The following is a 16,687-nucleotide window of genomic DNA, read 5'->3' as shown; positions in this document are numbered from 1 at the left end:
GGGGGGGGGGGGGGGCAGGAGCTCAGTCCGCAGGGAGTTGGATTGGCAGAGAGTAAATTGTAATTTCCCCACTGGGCATCAATAAAAAGTAGAAATTATTATAAATGAAATGACTTTAATCTCTCATTGCCTGCTGTAATAAGGAGTTTTAAAATACCTGCAAACATTTACATATCTAAATGTTCTTTAACTCTGCTGTACCTGTTAGAAACTCCACGCACTTCATTTTATTATTCATCAATTTTTACCATTTTAATTCCATTGCTATTGGAGAAAAGTTATTTTATTCTCACATTATTTTCAAACGGGGACAAAATGTTAGCAATTGAATTTACTTCTAAATTATAACCCATCTTGGTGTTTGTCTCTGTTAAAAAACTGATTGGCTGACAGAGCTGGGAAAATATAGACATAATGCCGACATTGATATATGAAGCGAACATCACAATATTTGGATTTTTGTAATATCGTGATATGACACGTGTCCTGGTTTTAAAGGCCACATTACAGTAAATTGATGTCATTTAGAGCTATTTTTTTTTTATCGTTGCCTTTTAACACTTAGTCATCATATGCATTAGTCTGACAAGCCAGACCCACATCCAGATGTTGGGTCTGGGAACCCCCCATTGGCCGGGCGCAATCCGAGGGGCGGGACAAACGGCTGTCTTTCAAATTCCCTCTGCACGCAATAGGACAACGCTGCAACCAACCAGAGCAACGCTGGTTAGATTCAACTTTTGAGGCGTATCCGGTCGGCAAAGCTCCGAACACATCTTCCTTTTTTAAGAAGGACTTCCGTTGCCGTTCGTGATTCTTTTCTCAAAGAAAACCTTAACTCCAAGTCTTCTAGTGCAGGGGTTCCCAAAACTTTCAGCCCACGACCCCCAAATTAACGGTGCAAGTGACTTGCGACCCCCCCGCTATAAACGTATATAAACATTGCAAGCAACCGCGCGCGCACTACAGGTGTATCCAAACACGAGCATATTGACAACACAAAATAACAACAGCCATGACATCATTCTACAGTAATTTACTCGTTACTTTGATGTGAACTTAACCTCGATGAGATGGATGTGCGGGATGTTTGGAGCACAGCAAATCCAATCTTGGTTTAATGTTGGAGACCAGCTACTCGGAGATCGCCCTCCACATTCAATCGCCATCTGTATTTATTTTTGTTTTATTTCTGGAAATCAACTTGCGACCCCCCCTCTCTGGCTCGCGACCCCCCTGTGGGTCCCGACCCCCACTTTGGGAATCACTGTTCTAGAAGGGCAAAGCCAATTTGAAAGACAGCTGTTCTCCAGCAGCGGCCATCATCTTTGTTTTCAAGTAGCAGGGAATTCACATAGCACCTTCTCAACTATGTGGTCATTGTGTTAAGCCCCGCCCACCGACTCTAGACGCGCGTCTGGATATCTTGGCTACATATCCATGGTACTGATGATTATTTATCAAAACTCTCATTGTGTTAAGATTTGGTGAAAGCACCAATAGTCAACCCTGCAATATCGCTGCAATATCGACATTGAAGAAAAAAAAAAAAAGAGGTATTTGATTTTGGAGTCGCCCAGCTCTAGGTTGACACCGCAAATATACTGCAAAAAAAAAAAAAAGGACAGAAAGACAGACCGCCATTTCCTCGTACCTGTCTCCGGTGATGGTGATGGTAAAACCGTCGTACTCTTTTCCAAGATCCTTCATGCTCGGCACCTTGGAGTTGACCGTGAAGCCATCTCTAGTTTTACTGTTGAACTGCTTCAGGAAATAAAAAACACACAAACAACCATCCGGGGTTTTCACTGCTGAACGAATACAAGACATAAAACATAAAAAACGGCGAGATGTTGAGCTGCTTCAGGAGGTCTCTGATGAACAAGTTGAATGTCATGCTTTTCTGGAACTAGGTTGACAAAATACTCTCAACTCAAGGTAGACGTACTTATTTCCTGCTGATGAGGACCATTTGTCGCGATCAAAAATAAGAAAGCAGACGTCATCTTCATCTCTCTGTTTACATCCCTGTTGACTAATCTTCCCGCTTTTCGTCCTTACCTTCATTATAGGAAGCAGATCTTCTACTTTATTCACATTTTCGAGAGCCTGGCGGACCTCTACCAGTCCTCTGGGGTTGTACGCCCTGAGACAATAAACATCTCGTTAGTTAAAGAAGCAGCAAGACAACAGAAGAGTGAGGAAATGGATGAAGAATAAATATTAATTTAAAAGGTTTTCATAATAAGACACTTCCTAAATACTCTCATGCAAAAAGGAAAACATCATTCATTTCATAATGATTTGTAGACAGCATACAGTAAGAAAGCATATTTACAGAATACATAATTTAGGTGGGACATGCTGATGGTAATCAGGTATTTTAAAATTCTTTCATTCAAATGAGCTTTTCAATGAATGCAAAGGATATAAAAAGGAGAAAATCATTTCAAATACCACAGCAACTCAGCCAGTGTGGAGTATTAGGATGTGTTTTTTTAAAGAAAGAAACTGGATTAGGTTTTGGAGATCCTTACCCATGATACACCAGTATTCTGTCTTTAATGAAGTCGAGGATGTTGTCAAAGTAGGCCAGGTATCTGATGTTGATAATCTGTCCCCTGAGTGAAAAAGACAGAAAACAAAGGAAATAAAAAAGCTTCTTTTGTATGAAGAAGAAATACTTTCAGTGAGCTTGTCAGAGTCGAGGCTACAGTGGATTAAAACCTGAAGAAACATAGTAGTATTTTTTTTTTTAAGGTTATTTTTGGGGCTTTTCCCCTTTATTTCAGAGTGACAGTGGATAGACAGGAAAGGTGGGAGAGAGATGGGGGGACGACACGCAGCAAAGGGCAACGGGTAGGATTCAAACCGAGACCGCTGCAAAGGCCTCAGCCTACATGGGGCGCACGCTCTTACTGGGGGGGCTAGTGTCCACCCTGTTTTACAAAGACTTACAATACAGAAAAACCCCAAAGCAAGGACACCTCTGGAAAGAGGTACAGAAGCCTGCGCTCCCGCACCACCAGACTCACCAACAGCTTCATACACCAGGCTGTTAGGATGCTGAACTCTCTCCCCCCTCTAGCCTCAGTTACATAAACATCCTGGACTTTGGACCCAAAATGGCTGCCTTGCCTTGCACTACTCCACTTGCACACTTTGCACACTTTTTGTTGTCCTGAAAACACTTGGGAACACATTTCTGCTGCTCTTACATAACCGGCACCACTATGCTACCGCCTGACTTTTGCACATCACTATTACATTGACTGTCGACTGTAATATGCATAATTGCACATTTTTAACACAAATTTTGCTGCTCTTATTTTCTCCATTGTATATATCTTCTTATTTTTACTTTTTATATTGTTTACTTGAATGTTATGTTTGTCTGTTGACCAAATTGGTTAAAAATGTCTTGTTGTCACCGTGGGATAGAGAGAAACGCAATTTCGATTTCTTTGTATGTTTTGACATGTGAAGAAATTGACAATAAAGCAGACTTTATCAGACTTTTGACTTTGACATGGAAATTCAAGTCGCCCAGGGGACTCATGAGAGCGTCTGACAACGTCTTCGGGGCTCGATGGTGTCTTATTTGCCCCCGACGTCGCCTTCCAGGCAGCTAACGCTGACCCTAAACATACAAACAAAATACACCAAACACCGTCTTCAGGGCCAAGCTGTTACCTGATGAGATTGATGTGATTGTTGAAGCCTCGACTCAGACTCCTGGCGGGCATCTGGTCTAACCACAGGACTGGCTGGTCTGGATCAGCGATCCTACGAACACAGGAACACTTTAGTCTCTCAACACTGAACTCCAATCAGCTGAGGACCAGCGACTTTTATTGGTGGAAACGTAACTTAAATTTGACTTTTTCCTGTGTCTGCATTTGTTTTGTTAAATGTAACATGTAAGCAAACCATGATGGTGAGTGATTGAAATATAGCAGTTTAGAGATTTTAGTGACCGACGTTGTGACTTTTCATTTAACTTTTCTGGTGAACACGTCAGGACAAAGCTGAATATGAGCTTCTAGACTTATTCAAGACCATTTAAACATAAGGAAATGGTGGCTACTGTATCATGTATCAACATCTGTCTTCTTCTCCTTCATTAAATTCTTGTGTTTTAGGGTCATTTCCTGGAGACGATTAGGATTCCACAGGTGCTTCTGACCTGCACTTATATTTTTAGCCGTTTGGGTTCTTATTTTCTCATTTGGCAAACCTAAACTAACATGTGGATGCTTTAAGAAGGACTCACCACTAAATCCACCTTTTGAGTCAATAAATCACGTCCATAAACACTGCATTGTACCTTCAATTGATCACTGTTTGTAGAGTTTAGTACTACACAGATTGTTTGCCTTTTTCCAAAGAACATCTAAGGATGTTGTCCTCTAGACCAGAGATCTTCAACTAGGGGGTCCAGGACCCCTAGGAGGTCCTCTGAGTTACTGCAGGGGGGGGCCTCCAAATTGTTGTTAATGTTTTGAAAGACTTTCCAAAAATAAAATGTCTTAACATTCAATTCAATTGTGTTGGAGGGGCAACTCAAAATGCATTACTTTAAATCCAACATATTATTAGCAAATGTAAATCAGCCTATTACGTTAAAACATGATTCATAAAATGATGCCAACAACTAACTATTAAGCTAACTACTAAGCTAAATTAATAGTATTCCATGCACTAAAAAGGTACAGTATGTATAAAGACTTTAGGCTTCCCAATACATTATTGTAGGCCCAGTTTCATATGCAACTTAATGTATATATACTACAATATATGTAGTAGGGGGTCCCTGCTCCGTCTCTCTTTCAGTAAATAGAGCCTAATAATCTTGGAGGACCCCGGCTGTAGACTCCCAAACATATGTGAAAAATCTTTCATGTTGTCTTTGAATTACAGTACGTCATGTTCACCCATCTCCCTCCCCCCCGACATACTGTGTACTGTACATCCAGGTTTGAATTTGTAAAGGGGTTGAACTCAAGCTAAAAAAAAAAAAAAAGTGTTTAGTTGCTCTTAAAAAACAAAAAAAGGTTCTCACCTCCTCCATTTAACAGCTATGTCGAACATGTCTCTCCACTGCATTTGTCTGGTCTTGCCGTTGACTCTGACTTTGGAGTTACTCCATGTTCGATGCATGGCCTGCATCACCTCCAGGGTCGCTAACCCCATGGCTGAAAAAAAACAAAAACAGCTCTTGTTTTTTTTCTGCTGTTTCTGACACTTAAAGTATCTGCATGAACTACAGCCTTCATCGGTGGTACCTCTGTGTATTCTTCTGTTAGGTAAGAAACCGGGAGTGTCGTATTGCATTAGCGCCCCCAGGTGGTCGGCTGTGCAGATCAGCTTCTGAACGTCACTGCTGTAGCTGTCAAAGTTCTGCGGCAGCACGTCCCTGCAAACCACAAACACAGGAACACACGGGGGATGTCCTTCATCAAAGCTTTCATGAAGTGTACTCTTATTTTTCTGGACTGTGCTACGGCTACCTGTCAACCTTCTGACATGTCTTTGTAAAACAGAAGAAAAAGTTTGCTGACGTTGGCATAAAAACGTTCAACATCAGCTTTTTCTAGCTAGTTCTAGGTCAATCTGCCTGCCTGAAGAACACTGCAGCTTTCATGCCTTTTAGAAAAAATGGCAGGTGTTAACGTTCAACCAAAAATCACTTTTCCTCAGCTTTGGGCTCATGAAAATTGCTACAGGAAATTAGGGTGGCGTGGAATACTGATAATAGAGATGACGACACACCTGTGGTGAAGTGCAGGATATCCTATATTAACTTTAAATAAAACAAAGTAAATGTATACATGTTATCTATTAGTTTTGCTTGAAACACCTTTCATTGGCTATAACACACTCTATGAATAAAGGATATTATTATATTAAATCTCACTCATATCTACAACAATAACTGCAGTTTTGGTTTGATCTCCGTGCAGTATTTGCAGAACAAGGCCAAACAACGACGTTTCATTAAAGCTTACAGGTGTTAATCAGCTGTAGCGGACCCATCAAACCTACTTTATATGTGGCTGCAGGCCGGGCTGCTCCTCGTAGTCTTCTATTAGAAAAGGCAGATTCTTGGCCCAGTGGTTTTTAAAGTTCCCCGGTAAGTCCTGGTCCACGTTGTACTCTGCTACTGGGATGTCAAGGTGGGAGTGCAGGTAGCGAGAGTACTCTGATAGAAAAACAAGGTGCGGCAAAGCAGGAAGAGAGAATAAGATAGTATATTAAATGACTAATACAGATCTATTTCTAGAACCGAATTTCCCCAGTTGTAAGAAACAAAAAAAAAAATCACAAATCGAATAGTAATCGCAAATCTGGCAGGAAAATCTCCATTTGATTTCCTGTGTGCATGCAGGGACACCCACCTCTCAGGTATTTCACTTTGAGGTATTCGGAGCTGGCCTTCTGTCCGAGCAGAGGGTCGTTTAACATGACTTTAGTCTGAGCTTTGATGCCCTCGTAGAACTGCCCCATCGCCACGTGGCTCAGCCCCTTCATGTACTGACACACCTCGTTGTAGGGCTCCAACTGAAGACACCTCTGGAGGACCAATAGGAGGAGAGAAATTCAAAGGGGGCAAAAGTAGAACAAGGGAAGAAGGGGTTGGACAGAAAACACTTTGCTGGACATGCAGTTAACGTACACAGTTGAAGGGATTATAGAGCTTTAGTTAATGGACTTGTTGATGTCACCGCTGGTTTACATAACTCCCTGATACAGGGTGTAAAAGAAGTTTAAATCTCAGTGCTGTATTACAGAACAAATACACAAGTTAGGACTGTATGGAATTACACAGCCTAAGTGAAAGGACCAAGCTGTTTAATTCCACTATGGCTTCCCCCACCTTGAAGTTGCCTATGGCCTCCTGCAGCGAGCCGTGGTGGTACAGCATCATGCCTCGGAGCTGGAGAGACTGGATGTGGTTCTGGTTCAACATGAGGGCTTTCTGGAAGCTCTCCATCGCTGACTCAAAATCACCCAGCTCTCTGGAAAGAGGAAGAAGAGATACCAAGAGAGCAAAAGGGCACATGTTGTTAGAGAAGCCGGAGGGAAAGGTAGTTACTAGAAATTAAAGATGTGAAATTACCAGTGAATACCACAGAATGGGAGTACCTGTAAGCCTGTCCGAGGCTCTTATAGGCATCGATGAAATCAGGCTTTAACTTCAGCGCCTCTTTGAATGTCTCAATGGCTTCCTGATGACAGAAAACACAACAACGTTTCAGAGGGACGACACACGAGATAACAGGAAATTGAAAAAGGGAAGATGACCAGAATTGGGACTGAGCAGATGGTTCAGACCTTGCACCAGATACATATATCCCGATTGTTTCTGCAAATTGTCGCTCAAAAACATCACCACAGTGTGACTCAAACATGGCCCACTGCAAACTCTTTCAACAGAGCAGAATCAAAGAACGCTAGAGTGTAAAAAAACAACAACATGTCTTTATGTAATCCCCTTGTTTTTATGCAATATACAAGGAAGTGGGCAACAGACACAGCGGATATTGACACCATTCTCCTTTCTCACAGAAAAACCTCACCGTCGCAGTTAACTGATAAAAAGCAGATTGCGCAATGTTGACTTGGTTTGCACGAGGACCAGCTGCACCAGACTCCCCAATCATGAAACAGGACATTCAGACTCTTAATCATGAGAGGACCAACTGTATCAGAGCATTAAAATTGTAGTTAATTATTTTATCTTTATTTTATTAGAGTGTTGTCTCCGTACAGCTGCACAGGGTTTCCCCCAGGATGTTGGTAAACCGAGGGTTAGCAGAAGTGCCAACCAAAAAAGCCCCATACACACACGTCACTGGATAAAACAGCAAGTGAAGGAGCTGTGCAGACTAGCCTTGCAGCTGGAAACCTGCAGATTAAACCGCTGCAGACATTGCTCTGCTGTGCACGCCACTCAATCTAACATCAACATCTAGGCCTAGACAGACTACAAGACGAGTTAAGCAATCTTTTATCTTGACGTTTCATCTTTTGAGAGCCGAATCGGAGAGAATGTCCTCATGGTGCACGGCGCAATGGCTTTTGATTTAGTTGAGCTGCTGCAGTAAATAAAAAAAGAAGCTTTTTTTTTTTTGTATTTAATGCCCAGACAGAGATTAGCTGTCAACATTTTAGCTGGCCGGCCCAGCGCTCAGGGAACCCTCTGTTCTCATCCACTTGTGATCGGATGCATCATATCTTGAAATCTAAAAACAAACCAAGCACTCCTTGCAGCTGCTCACACATTAATTAAAAACACAAGTTGCACATACAATATGCACGCAACACCATGAGCTTCAGCCTGGTGCATGTCCTTGTTGATATTATATGTAAATCTCTTTCTCTCATTTCAACTTTTCCCCTATGTCTTAATAATGCATGCTGTGAACATGATATAATAGAGACTTTTTAATGCTATAATCCACCACAAAACACACAGATTGTGTAAAAGGAGTCGCTTGGTTTAAAGTTATTTTTACCCAGATCTATGCACCCAAAAATGTTATGTGATGTTATGTTTCTAGCAGCAAGAGGACACCGGCTCCAGCAGTTTAAACAAAGGCCTCTTGTGATGTTGAAAGGTCATGATGTAACAAAAGGAGATGGAAAGCAAAAGAAGTGCCGATTTGCACTAGAGTTGCTTTTAGGAAGTAAAAAAAAAAAAAATAGTGGGGTGTTTGTGCTACCAAAAGAGTTTGAAACATACACAAAATTACCAGATATTAGCTGAAAAAAAACAAAACACTTAGGAGCTAGTGATCGACTTACCTTGAGCATGCCTCTGTGGAAGAAGGTGAGGCCTTTATACAGCATGGCGATGGGCTGATTCTTCTTCAGCTCTAAAGACTGCTGGAAGTCTTCCATAGCTGCCACGTAGTCCTGGTGGGAAGGCAAAGAACAGGGTCAGCGTACGGAGGGCGTGAGGGCACGCACGTACGGTACCATTTGATAAGCAAACCTCGGAAATGAAGAGCAGCGTTCCTCTGTGCCTGTAGAGCCGGGCTGAGGGCTGCAGCTGGATGGCTTTGGTCAGGTCCCCCAGAGCCTCGCTGATACGACCCAGCGGAGACAGGATCTGAGGATGCACACGCACGGACGCCAAAGCTGGTTTGGTTATTACAGCTGGACATAAGTTTGGGATCCTTCTTTTTTTTGTTTTTAGCAAATCACACTGATGTGTAGCTGGTTGATACTCACTGTGAGGGAGACTATAGACTGTAGTTTTGCAGGAAAAGGTGGCGGGAGTAAATCTTAACATTATAGTTTAAAAGAATAACAGGATTTTAAGGTCGACTCAGAAGTCTAATCAGACAGAGTTGTGTAACGACTTTGGTGTGACCTGCATGCAGACTGACTACACCAGAGATGTGTTCAAGTGGCTCACGGCTCACAAAGAGGAAACAGCACATCCAACAACAACAAAAAAAAGAGTGAAACCTCAGTGAGAAGACTTTTTTTTTTTTTTTTTTCTCAAACTTGCAGTGTGAAGTCTGCTGGTTAAGTATCATCTCACATGTAAATATTACAACAACAGAGTGTACTGTATGTTAATTCGCAACGCAATATTTACAACTTTATAACAATATGTGAGTTTTTTGTGAGTTAAATCAACACCGACGCTGGAGCTGGGCAATATGTCGATATCATATCGATATCGTGATCTGAGACTAGATATCGTCTTAGATTTTGGATGTTGTAATATCGTATTATTGCACGTGTCTTTTCCTGGTTTTAAAGGATGCATCACAGTAAAATAATACCAGACTGTTGTGGCTATTATTTGCCTTTACCCACTTAGTCGTTATACCCACATTACTGATGATTACTTAATATACTCATATTTTGTGAAAGCACCAGTAGTCAACTCTACAATATCGTTGCAGTATCGATATTGAGATATATGGTCAAAAAAATCGTGATATTAGATTTTCTCCTTATCACCCAGCCTTAAATGACGCTAATAACATTTCACAACTTCTACAGTTGCAGTCCTCAATTTTACAATTGCACTAATTTGCCAAAATTGTAATTAACCATCTCAAGCAGCCTCTTAAACTACGCCTGCCTCCTTCTCCTTTCCTTTCACATCTGAACGCAATCTAGAAACTGTCTTCGTCCGTTTTTGCCACACTACAACTTCTGACTGCATATCACGTGTCATCAATGAGCCAGTGATGCTGCGTCGCTGATCAGACATCTCAACATTATACAGATATAGTAGAGACTAATAATGAGTTATAGTAACAGTAGATAAACCAGAATGGAACTGTAATCAGCAAAGTGATATCTATTGTTAAAGAGAGCTTAGGTCTTTCAAGTGCGTAAAAGCACTTGGAATTTTCTCTAAAAACATAAAATGTCATATTTTTGCTGAAGGAGCATCAGAGGCCAAACCACGATAAAGAGCTCCTCTCTGTGTACTGAGTCGGGGCGTCACCTCTGCTCTCTGTTCGTAGACCTCCGGCCAGTTCGGCTCCAGGGAGATGACTCTGTTGAGCTCGTACAACGCCAAGTCAGCGTTCTTTATGTCCTGGAAGGGAGACACAAGAGGGGGGGCATTATGTTGACATAACCTTTAAAGGTCCCATGAAATGGTGCTCTTTGGATGCTTTTATATAGACCTTAGTGGTCCCCTAATACTGCATCTGAAGTCTCTTTATATAGACCTTAGTGGTCCCTAATACTGTATCTGAAGTCTCTTTATATACCCTTAGTGGTCCCCTAATACTGTATCTGAAGTCTCTTTTATATAGACCTTAGTGGTCCCTAATACTGTATCTGAAGTCTCTTATATAGACCTTAGTGGTCCCTAATACTGCATCTGAAGTCTCTTTATATACCTTAGTGGTCCCTAATACTGCATCTGAAGTCTCTTTATATAGACCTGTTGGTCCCCTAATACTGTATCTGAAGTCTCTTTATATAGACCTTAGTGGTCCCCTAATACTTATCTGAGTCTCTTTATATAGACCTTAGTGGTCCCCTAATACTGTATCTAGTCTCTTTATATAGACCTTAGTGGTCCCCAATACTGTATCTGAAGTCTCTTTATATGACCTTAGTGGTCCCTATACTGTATCTGAAGTCTCTTTATATAGACCTTAGTGGTCCCTAATACTGTATCTGAAGTCTCTTTTATTAGACCTTAGTGGTCCCTAATACTGTATCTGAAGTCCTTTTTATATAGACCTTATGGCCCCCTAATACTGTCTGAAGTCTCTTTTATATAGACCTTATGGCCCCCTATACTGTATCTGAAGTCTCTTTTATATAGACCTTAGGTCCCCTAATACTGTATCTGAAGTCTCTTTATATAGACCTTAGTGGTCCCTAAACTGTATCTGAAGTCTCTTTATATAGACCTTAGTGGTCCTAATACTGTTCTGAAGTCTCTTTTATATAGACCTTAGTGGCCCCTAATACTGTATCTGAAGTCTCTTTTATAGACCTTAGTGGTCCCCTAATACTGTATCTGATTCTCTTTTATATACCTTAGTGGTCCCCTAACTGTATCTGAAGTCTCTTTATATAGACCTTAGTGGCCCCCTAATACTGTATCTGAAGTCTCTTTATATAGACCTTAGTGGTCCCCTAATACTGTATCTGAAGTCTCTTTATATAGACCTTAGTGGTCCTTAAGACAATAGAAAAAGAACAACATAAAACAGTATAAAGTAAAGAAATGATGGGTTATTAAGGCAAAAACATGCACCTGTATTCCATATCTTTCACTCACCTGTAGACTTTTCTTCCCGTACGCTATCCCTCTCCCATAGATGGCGCTGACCAGCTCTGGGTCGCCCTGCAATCACACATCAACACGTTAGCATGACATTATTGGCTTAACACAAAAAAAAGACAGTTGTGTTTCTAGGTTGAAGAGATGTAGAAGGTGACAAAATAGTAGAGCCCGACCGATAAAGGATTTTTAAGGCAGATGCCGATACAAATATTCGGTTATTTAAAAATCCAATTGGCCGATTTATATATATATGTTTTTTAAATCCAGAAACGCGTTACAAAACATACAACAGACAGATTTCCCTAACATTAGTTATTTGTAGTTATATATGAGTTCTTACTAAAATAAGATGATAAGAATTTGTTTTATTGTCACAACAGAACATCAAAATATATTAAAGTTCTGTATAAAAATACAAACTTAAGATATGAAACTTAAAGTCCTTTGAACAAAAATAATAACAACATGGTTGCCAGTCCATTTTTATTTTTTTAAATATTCATTTATCTGATGAATGAATTTTTAAAAGATATATCGGCCCGCCGATATATCGGTCGGGCTAACAAAACAGCAAAATGTCTTATTTTATATTAAAAACAAAATATCTGCGTCTCCAGTTGCAAACACACCTGCAGTAGGAGTGAGTAGTGTTTGATGGCTTCATCATAAAGGCCGTTGCCTATCAGAACGTAGCCTATAGCTGCAATGACAGAACACATGATGGTGAATAACCAGGAAATAGCCACGTCCATCCAGCAGAAACAGGGTTGGTCTTTAGAACAACATGCAAACTTACCGAGTTCTTCGTTGGTGTTGTGGTTTTCGACGGGGAAGGGGATTTTCTTCTGCTCTATAAACAGCTTAGCCTGGTTCTGGGAAAACAACACAAATAGGTGAAAAGAGAGACATGCAGCAAGTGTGGAAGCGAAGAACCCCCCCCCCCAAAAAAAAATGGTTTCCTGTGTGAAGCAGAAACACGTAATTTAACTTTTTGATCCTCAGAGATGTTAAAGGCTAGAAACGTTTTCCATTTCTTTGAAAGTTTGAGACACTTTGCTAAAAAAAACAACAGCTATTTAACAGATGTGTAAAGCAGAACAAAATGCTGTAAATTAAAGTGTTTGTCAGGACCATTTTTGGCAGGGCTGTAGTCAAGACCACCTTAGTCGAGTCCAAGACCAGGACTAGTCGAGTCCAAGTCAAGACGGAGTCCAAAGAGGTTGGAGTCCAAGACAAGACGGAGACCAAAAAGGTTGGAGTCCAAGACAAGACGGAGTCCAAAAAGGTTGGAGTCCGAGTCAAGTCGAGTCCAAGACAAGACGGAGTCCAAAAAGGTTCGAGTCCAAGACAAGACGGAGTCCAAAAAGGTTGGAGTCCAAGTCAAGACCGAGTCCAAAGAGGTTTGAGTCCAAGACAAGACCGAGTCCTAAGAGGTTTGAGTCCAAGACAAGACGGAGTCCAAAAAGGTTCGAGTCCGAGTCAAGTCGAGTCCAAGACAAGACGGAGTCCAAAAAGGTTGGAGTCCAAGACAAGTCGAGTCCAAGACAAGACCGAGTCCTAAGAGATTGAGTCCAAGACAAGACCGAGTCCTAAGAGGTTTGAGTCCAAGACAAGACCAAGTCCAAAAAGGTTCGAGTCCGAGTCAAGACCGAGTCCAGGACAGAATAAATGTCTTAAACATGACAGTATCAAGACAATCCTTTTGGGATTCTCTTTCCCTCCAATATTATTATCAACATAATAAAGACACCTGGACTCGGTCCAGACCAAAAACCATATCTGGCAAGACCAGTGGCCGAGACCGAGACAAGTCCGAGTCCGAATACTAGCGAGTCCGAGACAAGTCCGAGACTATAGAAAAACGGTCTTGAGTCCAAGACCGGACTCGACTACTACAGCCCTGATTTTTGGCGTTTTAACAAGCTTTCCAGCACATACTGAGCAACAAAGCCCCAAAGAACGACAACCAAATCCTTTAAAATGTAGAAGTTCTTTACTTTTGGAACAATAATAAATAAATATTCTGTGTCTTGCATCTTTTCCTCCTTCTCACAGTGCTCCACTGTATTTACAGCGTGACACACCATTACAGGATGCTAATTTGACAGCATGCAAATGTTGCATGGTGAGTCGCCAAAACCAGACACGACACATGCTGCCGAGCTAGGCCTGTCCCTCTAATCTCTACATTATAAGGCAGAAGGTTGAGATGTGCACCTTGCAGTTTTTTTTCCACTTGTCAGGCTTTTGCGGGGATGAAGCTGCAGCAGCAGAGATGTAAAGGTGTGTGATGGGTGCAGCTCTGACGTCTCTGTGTGGTTACACGTGCAAAGACCACACCTTCAGTTTGGTAATGAATTACTATGCCGATGAATCTCTTTGAAATCAGAAATCAACGCAGTATAAGTTGTTTTCCTCCTAAAAGAAGCGATAATCTGTGAGTCCTACCTGTTTATTTTTGGCTCATTGCAGGGCTGTAGTCTGGTCTTGGACTCGAGTCTGGACTCAAGACCAATTTTCTATGGTCTCGGACTCGCTAGTACTTGGACTCGGACTTGTCTGGGTTCGGCCACTGGTCTTGCCAGATCTGGTTTTTGGGCTTTGGTCTGGACCGAGTCAGGTGTCTTTATTAGTGTATAATATATTGGAGGGAAAGGGAAACCCAAATGATGGTCTGATACTGTCATGCATAGAATCTTATTTGTCTGGACTTGGCTTGTCTTGGACTCAAAACATTTTAGACTGTTCTTGACTGGACTCAAACCTCTTTGGACTTTTTGACTTGGATTCGAAACATTTGGACTCGGTCCTGTCTTGGACTTAACCATTTTGAACTCGGTCTTGTTTGGAATCAAAACTCTTTGGACTCGGTCTTGTCTTGGACTCAAACCTCTTTGGACTCGGTCTTGACTGGACTCAAACGTCTTTGGACTCTGTCTTGCATTGGACTCGAATCTCTTTGGACGGTCTTGACTCGGACTAAACCTTTTGGACTCAGCTTGACTTGGACTCAAACCTCTTGGACTCGGTCTTGTCTTGGACTCAAACCTCTTTGGACTCTGTCTTGCATTGGACTCGAAACTCTTTGGACTCGGTCTTGTCTTGGACTCAAACCTCTTTGGACTCGGTCTTGTTTTGGACTCGAACCATTTTGGACTCGGTCTTGACTTGGACTCGACAAAGGTGGTCTTGACTACAGCCCTGGCTAATTGTGTCCGAACCAAGAATGGAGGAATGAGTATGAAAGTGAAACGTGAGAATAGTGTCGTGTTTCATCAACACATCAGAGTAAATTAATCAACACCAAACAATAAGGTTTTCACTTGTTAAGAAATTAAGACTGGAGAGCTCGTCAAAACACATTTAACAGCAATGGTGTGAGTAGACAAAAACAAGCTCTTAAAAAACTAAAATCACACCTTTTTTTTAAATATTTTTTTTAAAGGCAACGGCTATAGACCGCAGATCTAATTGTGGTGTGGGTCGTGTGGGTGTGTGTGTGTGTGTGTGTGTGTGTGTGTGTGTGTGTGTAAGATCTCACCAGGATCTTCTCTGCGTTAAGTGAGAAGACGGACTCGCAGGGCGGGTTGCTTCCCTCTTCACAGTCTGGGTCCTCCAACTGTAAAATGGAGGACTCTGAAAAGACACCGTGAGCATTTATTATTATTATTATTATTATTATGGGAAACACTCAGCACAACAGTCATGTATTTCAGCACATTACACACACATGTGAGTACATTTTATACTCCACATTTTCCCAATTTCCCATCCTGCCGATCCAGTAGTCTTTCAAAGTTACATTAAAGTAACTCTAAGTCTCATAATTTAAAGAAGAAGTGTGTCCGATGTCACGCATGTCGGCCATGTTGTTTGACAAAGTCCACGTTCTGCAGAACTTCCAATGAGTATTTAAATATAATATAATATAATATAATGTAATACAATATAAAACGACGCTGTAAAGAGACAATTGACTGCAAAGCACAAGCACTTTGCCAAAGAATCTGCCCATTTCTGGTGGATTTTCCATGGCAACCATTGCAATCATCAGACTGCTGAACCAACAATAATAATAATAATAATAAATAAAATTAAATGTATATTATTAATTTCACTGCAATACATCCTGCTGCTGTTGATAATCGCACTAGTCATAATCGACTTGTAATACTAATAATCCATTTTTAATTTTTATATTGCACACTTATATTTTTTTGTCAGGTCCATTTTTGGCAGGGCTGTAGTCAAGACCACCTTAGTCGAGTCCAAGACCAGGACTAGTCGAGTCCAAGTCAAGACGGAGTCCAAAAAGGTTCGAGTCCAAGTCGAGACGGAGTCCAAAAAGGTTCAGTCAGAAGTCCAAAAGGGTCGAGTCAACGAGAGTCCAAAAGGCTTCGAGTCAAGACGAGACGGAGTCCAAAAAGGTTCGAGTCCAAGACGAGACGGAGTCCAAAAAGGTTCGAGTCCAAGACGAGACGGAGTCACCCAAAGGTCGAGTCAAGACGAGACGGAGTCCAAAAAGGTTCGAGTCCAAGACGAGACGGAGTCCAAAAAGGTTCGAGTCCAAGACGAGACGGAGTCCAAAAAGGTTCGAGTCCAAGACGAGACGGAGTCCAAAAAGGTTCGAGTCCAAGACGAGACGGAGTCCAAAAAGGTTCGAGTCCAAGACGGCGGGTCCAAAAAGGTTCGGCCAAGGCGAGACGGAGTCAAAAAGGTTCGAGTCCAAGGCGAGACGGGTCCAAAAGGTTGGTGGGGCGATCCGAGAGCAGAGTCACAAAAAGGGTTCGAGTCCAAGCGAGAACGGAGCCAAAAGGGTTCGAGGAAGACGAGACGGGAGTCCAAAAGGAAGTTGAGTCCAAGACGAGAACGTGAGTCCAGCGATAAAAAACGGCGGTTCGGAGT

At 41.7% G+C, this 16,687-nt stretch overlaps 1 protein-coding gene across 2 annotated transcripts in view; it reads right to left on the bottom strand.

Annotated features, from left to right (window-relative positions):
• Positions 1-16,687, bottom strand: part of ttc13 (tetratricopeptide repeat domain 13) — a 27,023-nt gene that overhangs the window by 6,050 nt on the left and 4,286 nt on the right. The window contains exons 2-18 of one of the 2 annotated variants that reach the window (XM_032543408.1): positions 15,324-15,418; positions 12,579-12,654; positions 12,412-12,482; positions 11,777-11,842; positions 10,478-10,570; positions 8,999-9,115; positions 8,809-8,919; positions 7,147-7,229; positions 6,878-7,019; positions 6,399-6,573; positions 6,046-6,202; positions 5,286-5,416; positions 5,063-5,195; positions 3,694-3,786; positions 2,538-2,621; positions 2,062-2,146; positions 1,655-1,764 (exon numbers count right to left, since the gene is read on the bottom strand). In XM_032543408.1, the coding sequence (XP_032399299.1) occupies positions 1,655-1,764; positions 2,062-2,146; positions 2,538-2,621; positions 3,694-3,786; positions 5,063-5,195; positions 5,286-5,416; positions 6,046-6,202; positions 6,399-6,573; positions 6,878-7,019; positions 7,147-7,229; positions 8,809-8,919; positions 8,999-9,115; positions 10,478-10,570; positions 11,777-11,842; positions 12,412-12,482; positions 12,579-12,654; positions 15,324-15,418 (1,822 nt within the window). The remainder of the gene's footprint in view (positions 1-1,654; positions 1,765-2,061; positions 2,147-2,537; positions 2,622-3,693; positions 3,787-5,062; positions 5,196-5,285; positions 5,417-6,045; positions 6,203-6,398; positions 6,574-6,877; positions 7,020-7,146; positions 7,230-8,808; positions 8,920-8,998; positions 9,116-10,477; positions 10,571-11,776; positions 11,843-12,411; positions 12,483-12,578; positions 12,655-15,323; positions 15,419-16,687) is intronic. The other variant, XM_032543409.1, reaches the window with a different exon arrangement.

Source organism: Etheostoma spectabile, chromosome 18 (genome assembly GCF_008692095.1).
Source record: "Etheostoma spectabile isolate EspeVRDwgs_2016 chromosome 18, UIUC_Espe_1.0, whole genome shotgun sequence".
Classification (NCBI taxonomy): domain Eukaryota; kingdom Metazoa; phylum Chordata; class Actinopteri; order Perciformes; family Percidae; genus Etheostoma; species Etheostoma spectabile.
Note: the sequence above shows the minus strand (reverse complement) of the source record. Positions and strands in the feature narration are given on the sequence as shown.